Raw genomic sequence first — 11,064 nt, 5'->3', positions numbered from 1 at the left:
GGGACCCTTCCCTCTCTCTCTGCGACGCAGTGTCGCTTGTCTCCCACACACCGTAGTCCGGCCGCACGTGGAGGCTTTCTCCTTTGTACAGGCGCACTTTGCCTGTAAAGCAAGCACGTCATGTTGAAGTCTGTACACAGAAAGGAACTCAATAACCAGAATCTCTTATGTCCAGAGCAGAACGCCTATAAAGAACCTTCTTCAGCATGACTCTTGAATGTACGAGCATTACCTCGAAAACACCCCACCTTTGCCTTCTTCAGCTCTCTCTCTCTCTCTCTCTCTCTCTCTCCCCCCCTCCCCCTCCCCACCCCCCCCAGCAGAGACTCTTTAGCACAGTGGGGTTTGGCTGTTTGAATTATTCTCTGCCCACAAGACGTCACTGAACATTGGTCCACACCATTTATGTACCTCAGGCGTTGAAAGAACGAATCCAAACCTCGCATGCTAAGAAGGCACCTTCATAGTAAGTTAAGGCTGCAATACAGAGGTTCTGCACATACAGTCGAGAAAGAAAGGGTTTCTACGATATCTGCACAGTGTGCTGATAAGGCTAGAGTTTCTGCAACAGTAAGCTGAGCAGGCAAGGTTTCTAGAATTTCTGCTCAGAAATCTGAGAAGCAAGAAATTCTAGGGTTTCTGCATCAATAAGTTAAGAAGGCTAGGGTTTCTGCTTGTTCACAATCACCTCTTTCATGGGAAGGTTCATTGGGCCTGTCAAAAATGACATCTATCATCACAAATGCTGTCTGCCATCTTGCAAATACAGATTCATGTCATCCTTATTTGCGTATTGTGACTCTCATCATGTGATCTTCTAGTTTACATTCCCGGCCCATGGAGCCACATTTAGTATCTTTGACATTTGCAATGAAGAGGGGCATCCGAGCAGATAGGCTCTAACAGTGTACCAGATTACCACTTTATGCTCACCTTAATGATCTCCAGCAAGTTCTAAACTTGAAGAAGGCCTCATGTCTTCTTTGTGAGGAAGGAAGGGGTATTTGTTATGATGTCTTGTTGAGCAGTGACATACAAGCTCACAATCTTCTTCAGGGCTCCCATGATGTGTAAAGAACCATATAGACATGCCTCCATAAGAACTATGAAGTATCTGATCAATGGTGCACCCATGGAACAAAACACTCAAACAAGGAATGAAAATGGATGCAGAAGCACTCACCGCACGACCCATGGAAAATTGGGAGTACGATGGTGGGGCTGTTCCGCGAATTCAAATCACATGCTGTCTCTGCCTTCCAAGGCCAAGTATTGGGGCTCATTCAACATGATGACATTAGTGTGGCTTCTTGCCGCTGCTGGTGTAGTTGTGGCCTTGATTGTGTATGAATTTTTCAGCAGGCAACATTATCAACACTATGAGGTTGTGCTGGCAAACATGTGTGATGAGCGAGCAAGGATGCTACAGCATCAATTCTCAGTGAGCATGAATCATGTCCATGCGCTTGCAATTCTAGTCTCCACTTTTCACCTTGGAAGGCATCCAACAGCACTTGATCAGGTGAAAATTTGTTCTCTGTTCTCCGTGTGTTCATGATTTTCAAGCGGGCATGGGAATGCACACCCTGGGGTAGTATGTTCTTATTATCAACTCCTTTTCTGTAGCTAGCATTGAGACTTACACATGCAGTAACATCTAGCTCATCTTATTATCACAAGTGTTGCATCTATGTAGCATAACTAGCGTGCTTTTCTGCACCTCCCATACCATGATCTGCTACCTGCACAATTGTCATCATACACTCTCTTGCATACGAGACATGAGATTTGAGTGGTTCTGCTGCTTTCCCTTTCTAACTTCCCTTCTTGCAATGCCCTTTGTAACAGTGTTTACATAGAGTTACAAGGCAACTGTGGATACATTTAATTGTTGCTGTGTTTGTACTTTTCTGCTTTTGATTTGGGTTCCTTGTAGCCACTAGATGAAATTAATTTCATTCACTACTGTGCGGGTAAGTGTTTAAGCATGGAATATTGAGGCATGGTCACTGCCTTCTGGAGTTGTCTAGGAAGACTTCCCACTGTTCAAGGGTCTTACAAGGATAGCACAAGTGCTTGAGTCATGTTGAGTATGCATTGTCCCCTGTGATGTATGGTCTGATGACTTTCTCTGGAGCTTTTGAAGTAATTCCATCAACAGTATCCAATGCAGATTAGCCTTGTTCCTCAGTTTTCTGCTGCTCCAGCATGCCTAGGCAATGTAAAGTACTTACGATCTCCATCAGAATATCCTTTTTTGATGCAGAGGAAATGCCGTGAACAAAGTCTAGGAAAAGTATAAAGTTCTCTATGTTTCTTGTTGGCTGCAGGACATATTTGCGGAATACACGGCAAGAACTGCTTTTGAGAGACCTTTGATGACTGGAGTAGCATATGCACACAGGGTTTTTCACAATGAAAGGGAAGCCTTTGAGAGAGAACAAGGTTGGACCATCAAAACTATGCATTCGAAAGAACCAAGTCCGGTGCATGATGAGTATGCTCCAACCATATTCTCTCAGGAAACCATCGGCTACATTGTTTCGCTGGATATGATGTCTGGAGAGGTAACACGCTTAATTTTCATAGTTCTAGGTCCTTGTTAGTAGTTGCAGGAAGGGTTTTTGTTGTATGGCTCTTTCTAAAGTGCTTCTTTCCCATGCAGGAGGATTGTGATAACATTTTACGAGCTAGGGCCTCTGGCAAGGGTGTCTTGACAGGTCCATTCAGGCTTCTCAAGTCCAACCATCTTGGTGTTGTTTTGACATTTGCCGTGTACAAGAAAGAAGTTCCTCCAGATGCCACGGTTGAAGAGAGAATTGATGCAGCTGTCGGGTCTGTTTCTTTTTTGCTATTCTGTATATAGATTGTACTAGTAAAGGTAGTTTGAGCCAGCCGGCTGCCCTTGCAAGCCCCTTCCATCTCCTCCTCTTCTCCTACCTCTTCCTCTCCTTCCTTCCTTGCCCTCACTCCTTACTCCCTTCTCCTTCTCCCACTTCTTCCCCTTTTCCCCTCTTCTCCCTTCTTCTCCTTCTTCCACTTCCTCCCCTTTCCCCCCTCTCCTTCTCCTCCTTCCCTTGTTCCACTTTTCCCCTTTTCTTCTCCTTCCTCCCTTCTGCCACTTCCTCTCCTTTTCCCCTTTAATCCCATAAATCTTAGATTCTAATTTAAAATTGCACAATGTCTTGCCACTGCTGACACCATATTCATCCGTAAGTATGGGATCTCGGGCACCAAATGTGTAGTGTGCAAGTATTGTGGAGATGCCTTGCGGGGTAGTAGCACCCGCACAAGAGCTTATTTCACATGGAAGGCAAGCAAAGATCACATGGATGTTGTCCTGTGAGTGAGGCCTTTTTTCTTGCTCATGGTGGTTGTCGTTTTATCTTTTAAGTTCTTCTTAAATTGTGTGTGTGTAGAACACTTGCGTGCATGTGCTAGGGTTTTCCAGAGATATAAAGAAGAGTGCAATGGAATCACACATACAACAGACATCGAATCCTATGTATTATGTACAAGAAAGAAGTAATACAACTTAAATTCAAGTACAAGATGTGGCTGAGAATGAAGACGTCAAATCACAGCCCTATGACCTACTGTACACTCCTAGCTAGCACTGAAATGCTCTATGAGGTCCGACATTGAGCAAAGCAAAAAAATACGACGATTTGGCTATCCACATATATATATATATATATATATATATATATATATATATATATACATATATATATGTATATATATATATATATATATACATATATATATATACATATATATATGTATATATATATATATATATATATATACATATATATATGTATATACATATATATATATATATATACATATATATATGTATACATATATATATGTATATATATATATATACATATACATATATATATGTATATATATATATATATATATATATACATATATATATGTATATATATATATATATGTATATATATATATATATATATATATATGTATACATATATATATGTATATATATATATATATATATATATATATATATATATATGTATATGTATATATATATATATACATATATATATGTATATATATATATATATATATATATATATATATATAGTGCACCAATGCTCCTAGTATGTGAATCCATGACAAATACCTAGTGGTCAAGGACCGGGTGGGGGGTTTCAGCCCTACACGATGAGGTAAGGTTTGGTGGGGCAAGAAAGCATAATATACCCCAATTAACCCAGGTACAATGAAGAGGACCCAAATATTCACTTTACCCAACCTGAACTTGTGCCATGACTGGTGTAATCAGCATTAAATGCTGAATTATGCATGGGCCTTGCCTTGTCTAATGGTTGACTACAGTTTGGGCCTGGACGACTGCTGCCCAAGCCCTCACAATGGCTGCCAATTGGGTATAGATGGTGGCGAAGGTATTTAATACCTTTTTCAAGGCTGACCCTCCTTGGGTAGGCCTTGGGGCTGGCCTTAGGGCTGGCCCCTACTACATGGATGCAGCTATAATGCTTCTGATGCAATCTACTCCTAAGGCTGACATCTACATGTGCCTACATGAAGACTACTTGCTGAATTCTCCAATGTGGGTTAAAAGGACTGACCTGACAAACTTCTATGGTTCGGAGACTGACCTACATAGCTCATGCCTTACATGTCCCAGACTGGGGCTCACAAAGGGGTCACAACATACGACAAAATATCCTAAGAAGGTACTACTTTTGTACATGTTTCTTGCACTGTTGATGAGCCAATTTGTGACCATGTACCACAGTGCATGGCCCTCCTGCTTAGCTTGGCGGAAGATTCATGGCTTTGAGGTAGTCCGCCAATAACTGTGGATACCCAAGGAAGAATTCTTCATCCAGCCAAACAGCTTCATGGGTCTCTCAATCTTTGAGCTTGCTATAAAATTGGCGAAGTCATTGTCTAGAGCTGTGCTTCCAACGATATAGAAGGATCTACTCGAGCTCTCACTTTTGCTTCATCAACCATTTTTGGTTGCTGCTCTTTTGGAACATTCTGTAATGAAAGTCCAATATAAGAAGGCTTTAACCAAGAGACGTGGAAGACATTCTGCATCGTCCAACTGTCTCGCAATCTGAGTTGCATGGCGACATCACTGAACTTCTTGATGATGGGAAAAGGACCAAAACTCCTGAATGACAACTTTGGACAATGCTTGTCCACTTGCTTGAGTCTTTGCTTCATGATCCTTAAGTATACCCGATCGCCCTCTTTGAAGTTGACGTCTCTCCTTGACTTGTTTGCCCGTCTCGTATAAGCCTCTTGAGCTTTGGTAAGACGTTCTTTGACTGACTCAATGATGGCTGAAAATGTTCCTGATGTCTTGTTGGCTTCCAAGGAGGGAGACATCATCTGCGTGAGAAGGGATGAAAATCTTCGACCAAAGGCTGCCTCATAAGGGGTTTTGCCAACACTGGATGAGTGTGTGTCATTGAGAATCACCTGCATCAATGGGAGATAAAGCTCCCACTTTGACTGTTGATCATGGTAGTTGCAATATTGCTGGTGCTTCGGAAGTCGCTTTTTGCAGAGCAAAGAACGCCTCTAAAGCCTTTCCTGACTGAAACTTTTTGTCTTCTAGTCTTCTCTCCCTTGAGCAAATCTGTCAATTGTGCTGCAAGGTTAGAAAACCTATCTATTTATGAGCTATATGCTTGGCAAAGGCCCACGAAGGGTTGTATCTCTTGGGTTGTCTTTGAAACGGCCCAATCGAGGATTGCCTTTATCTTCTCAGGGTTAAGGCAAATTCCGTCGGAACCGATCACGTAGCCCAGGTACTGGACTTCTTGAACTCCAAATATGCTCTTCTTCACATTGATGTAGAGTTTGTTATCTCGCAAAATCTGCAATACCTTCTACACATCCTTCTCGTACTGTTATGCAATGGTTGAAAAAATAAGAATGTCATCCAAAAAAATGCGAGGCATCATCTTGTTGACGGTCGCTGGTGCATTGGTCAAACCAAAAGGCATGATGACCTCATTCTGTTCGAAAGGTTGTCTTCAGGATATTGGCTTCGAAAATTTTGACTTGATGATAGCTACTTTTAAGGTCGATCTTGGTGAAATACTCAGCACCGTTGAGTCTTTCGAGGATGTACTCTATCCTTGGCATGGGGAATCTTGATTGTCAACTTGTTCAAGGCTCGGTAATCCACACAGAGACGTGTGGTCTTATCTTTCTTCTGCACAAAAAGAATCGGTGCAACAAATGGAGAGGATGAAGGCCTGATGAAACCAGACCTAAGCAACTGTGCTAGGTGCCTCTCCAACTCAGCTTTGAACGCCTTGGAAAGACGATACGGAAACTTACTGGGTGACTGATGTCACCAATTGGCCGACCATTTGGTCCATTCCTAGTTTTTGCGTCTCGTTCACTTGAGGCCAGGCCGGTGTCTCGTGTGAAGAGGCCAGTATTTTGCTGACATGGACGGGAGCCAGACTGGTGCCACCCGTGTGTTAGCAGGATGGTGTCGTATGGACGGGAGCCAGACCAGTGCCACCCGTGTATGACCTGGACTGTGTTCGATCCATGGGACTGTCACGCCATGGAAGAGCCAGTATTCGTGCCGTGTTTTACCTATGGGACTGTCACACCATAGGGAAACTCGTGCCTGGAACTGTGTCTTACCTATGGGACTGTCACTCCATAGGAAGACCAGGATTTTATGTTTTTATGTCGTGCCAGTTTTGTGCCGACAGATATTTTGTACATGTTCCATGAACGGGAGATATGTCCATGTTATTATTTGCACATGCACACATGATTTGTATGCTTGAAACTGTTTTCGCATGATATGTATTCGTGTGTTTGCCTGCCTGACGTGTTACTTACTGAGCGGGGACGCCTGCCAGTGAGTCGTGAAGTCTGCCCTGTATTCTGACAAGTTTCAGTGCATGTGAACAGGTGGTAAGTATATGGTACATGTTGTTTTAATATTTTATCTCTAACCCCTTTGTTTTATAAGGTGAAGTGTTCACATTCATTTAAATGTGGGCACCACTTTGGGCACCCACTTTGGGGCCAAGGTGGGGAGCCCCATTTAAGTGAGTGTGGGGGTGGGCAAAGGCACCTACCCAAACTCCCCCACCCTCATGCAAGCGTGGAGTTAAACTCCACATTAATTTTATTAAAAGAAAGGGCCCCCTTCAAGCGTAGGAGGAATCGCTTCCTTCTGGCGTGGATTTCCCATCAACCGGCGATCATCCTCTCTGGCGCCTGATTTTCCCCAGCCGGCTGGCTGCAACTGTTTCTGTACCCTCTGTACTGCAGGCTGTACCCTCTGTACTGCAGGCTGCGTACTTTCTATATTGCAGGTTGTGTACAACATCTCTCCCTTAAGCTGGCGGCTGTCTATCTTTACAGGCGACTGCACCTGTGGATGCTGGCTGCGTTTTTCTGAATAACCAGGCGGCTATCTCATCTAGCTACGCTGCTTACCACAGCAGGCAGCTGTACGATCATCACCAGTAACTGTACCTCAACAGTTCAGGCGGCTGTATTGGTGGCTGCGCATGTTCTCTCCTGCACCCTGCTCTTCCGCCTCACAGGCTGCTGCCCCTCTCATGCAAGCAGCAACAGGCAGCTGTACACAGAGTGTGTGTGCTCTCCCGCAAATGATGCGCTACAGGCCGGTGGCTGCAAGCTGTTTTCTCTTCTCCATGTAGCCTGGCAACCATACAGGCTGTGTGTCTCTCGTACACGAGACTACTCCTTCTTCAACAAGGGTGGTTTCAACCTCAGCAAACCACAAGTATTGGTTTCCTATCAACCATCTACAAGTAAGTGATTTTCAGATTTGAGTAAAGAGTTATATGTTTAAATCTGATAAAAAGATTCGTCCCGCTCGGCCTACACCCGTTCGGTGCCGGGTTGTCCAAGCTGTATTGGCGAACCTCGGTCCAAAGGTGCTGAGATCGGGAGAGCCAGGCGTTAGTACGAGAGCGCCTGTCTGTGCGTGGTCTCGGAACACCAGTGTGGTGCTCTCCGCGGAGTCCAGTGAAAGCACAGGACCGTAGCGATTGGACCACACCAGTGGTCGATCTGCTTCGAGTTTCTTCATCGAAATCCGAGCCTACTTGTTTGGTACTGTTTTCATATGTACATGGACATTATCTGGTTCTCAGAACCCATGGAGCATTGTATTCATTAAATACTCCCAATAAATATATCATATATTGAGGGGGGGGTCGGCCCGTTCCGGCCCCAGTGCTGGTGTCCATTTTTCCATTTCTGTTCATTTAAATTCAAGTTGTTTTAAAGTTGTCCATTTCAAATTTGTGGTTTTTTAAAGTTGTGCTTTTAAGCGTGTGGGTGTCCAACGGAGTCTTTCCCACTTGACGGGATCGGTTTCATTGGTATCAGAGCACGGTTGTTTCTCTCTTCCTAGTGGGGAAACGAACCTGTGTACTGGACATCCCGCTTTTAGCAAACTTAAAACACAATGGACAGCCAAGGAAACCCTTTGGAAGTACCAAATTCGAGGGGTCCATCTAGTGCTTCTCGTGGGTCTGATGCCCTGCGTGGTAGGCACAAGCCCCTTGAAAGGGTTATGGATAGTGAATCCAAAGGTCAACTGTCTCCAGGAAAGACAGTTATGCTTGAACAAGACCCTGATGCTATGAGAGCTGAAATGGAACATATGAGAAAACTTTTGCAGGCTCAAGAGCAAGAATTAAAGTTTTTGCATGAAGATCCTCATCTACAAAGTGCTATTGAAGCCAGGAAGGCTGATGCTATGGTTGATGTAACCTTTGAATCAATGGCTCGTGAAGTGGGCAAGAAACCAAGGGAGTTGGCACTTGCCTATCTCCTTCGCAAAGGTGATATCAAAGAGGGGGATGACGGGGAGCTGATTTTCAGAAATCCACCTCGTTTGAAGCATGGAGATCCCGCATCCCAGAGGCTGAAATCTTATATGCAAAAGGAAGAGGTGACTGTCACCTCTCGACATGCATCCTCTCCCCAAGGCACTAAGCCTGACAAATATATGTATGCCAGTGCTCATGGAGGGCACGAAAGTCACATGCATGCAAGATATGTATCTCATGGTGACAGGTCTGCTTCCAGAAAAATTTTGCCTTCTGAGTTGTCTCATGGAGAGACAATGCCATATGCAGGTAAGTCACATGCATCTGAGCTTCGAGTTCGTGGAGCACATGCCACCGTGCCCCATGAAGCTTCTATGACGGCCCATGGAGCCCATGCAGACAGGGCTACCCCGTTGGATAAGGGGAAAAGAAAAAGAGAGGACCATGAGCCTCATGCCAGGAAGCTCAAGGAGTTCAAAGCAGGTGATAAATCTGTCAAATTTGATGTCTTTCATGGTGAACATGATGCTTCTAAGGTGTTAGCGTTTGTCGCACAGTTCGACATTGCTTTTAGCGATGAGGACTTTACAGAAAAGTCGAAGGTGCGCCATGCTAGCATGTTTCTGAAAGGCACTGCTGCCCATTGGTGGATCACCGAAAAGATCACCAAGGATCCCATCTCTACTTGGAAGGAATTCAAAGATAGATTTTATGCTCAGTTCTTGCCACCCAATGCGGAGCAAACTCTCACTCAAAAGTGGGACAGGCTAGAACAAAAAGATAATGAGAGTGTGCAACAGTATGTTAACAAATTTTGGAAAGTGTTGCTGGAAGTGACTCCCTTCATGCTAATCTCTGAGGAGGAAAGAAAGAGGAAGTTTCGTTCTGGATTGCAACCTGCATATAGATCGGGTATTGAATTGCACCCAAAACATACGTTGCAGCAACTCACAGCTTCTGCCCTTGCTACGGAGCAATTGGTGCTCAAGATCAAGCAGGATCAAGGAGGTTCCAAGGCGAAGGACAAGGCTGCCCCAAATCAGCAAAAGGGCGGACAGCCATCTAAAAAGAACTTCCGGGAGTCCTACAAGGGTGGTAAAGCTGAAAATAAAGAACAGGGCCCAAGAAAGAACAAATTTGGCTTAACCCCGGAGCAAAAAGAGCAATTTGCTAAGGATGGAAAATGCTTTTCTTGTGGTAGCAAAGACCACATGTTTCGGCAATGCCCAGATCGCAAACCAAAGCACGAGGATAAGCACACCAAAGCAAATGTTCATGCAGTTCCTGATGTGCAAGGTAATACAGGTCATGATGCAAAAGAGCGTATGGTTTGCAAGGCTTGGGGGCAAATCAAGGATCAGCCCGCACTATTCATGTTTGATGACTGTGCAACTGACAATTTCATCTCTATGCAAATGGCAGCTGCATTGGGAATTGAGGTTGAAAGCATGGAACCTCAGATTGAAGCCGAAGCTGCATTTATTGGTAAAGAGGTGCAGGTTACCCCTTTGATTGGGAAGTTGCGTATTCATATACAGGGCTATCTTGATAATGAGCATTTCTTAGTTGCTCCTTTGAATGGATGTGATGTATTGTTGGGCAAGCCGTGGCACCATAGGCTTGAGCCCCGCAAAGACTACAAGTCCAATATGATTTCTTTTATGCATAAAGGCCGCATGCACTTTATTGATGCTGGCAAAGAAGGGGATTCTATCCCAGTTGTATCACACATCCAAATTAATAAAGCAATGAAAAAGAGTCTTTCAGCGTACTTGATTTTTGTGCGTGATAGTCTTGTGCCAAATCATCAAAATGTGGATGCTATGTCTAATGATAGGCTGAATTTTCTCAATGCATTCAACGACTGTTTTGCTGACTCATTGCCAGGTGAATTACCTCCCCAAAGGCCCGAAGATCACCGTATAGATCTTGTGCCAGGTAGTTCTCCACCTAACAAACCCGCATACCGAGTGAGTGCTGCACAACAAGAAGAAATTATGAAGCAGGTAAATGAGCTTTTAGAGAAAGGTTTGGTTCAGCCCAGTTCCTCACCTTACTGCTCTCCCGTGCTTCTAGTTCAAAAGAAGGACGGATCATTCCGTATGTGTGTGGACTACAGAGCTTTGAACAAGCTTACCATCAAGAACAGATTTCCTATTCCACGTATTGATGATATCTTGGATAAGCTTGATGGTTCAGCTTG

General features: G+C 44.1%; 1 protein-coding gene across 1 annotated transcript in view; it reads left to right on the top strand.

Annotated features, from left to right (window-relative positions):
* The first annotated feature begins 219 nt into the window (after nucleotides 1-219).
* LOC147640283 (putative histidine kinase 6) overlaps nucleotides 220-11,064 on the top strand; it is a 32,358-nt gene continuing 21,513 nt past the window's right edge. The window contains exons 1-3 of the mRNA XM_086778859.1: nucleotides 220-1,522; nucleotides 2,331-2,567; nucleotides 2,666-2,835. Coding sequence (XP_086634985.1) covers nucleotides 1,064-1,522; nucleotides 2,331-2,567; nucleotides 2,666-2,835 — 866 coding nt within the window. The 5' untranslated portion in view covers nucleotides 220-1,063. The remainder of the gene's footprint in view (nucleotides 1,523-2,330; nucleotides 2,568-2,665; nucleotides 2,836-11,064) is intronic.

The sequence above is a fragment of the Cibotium barometz genome, chromosome 3 (genome assembly GCF_041138505.1).
Source record: "Cibotium barometz isolate CiBa-2024 chromosome 3, ASM4113850v1, whole genome shotgun sequence".
NCBI lineage: Eukaryota > Viridiplantae > Streptophyta > Polypodiopsida > Cyatheales > Cibotiaceae > Cibotium > Cibotium barometz.
This window is presented reverse-complemented; position numbering and strand designations above follow the sequence as displayed.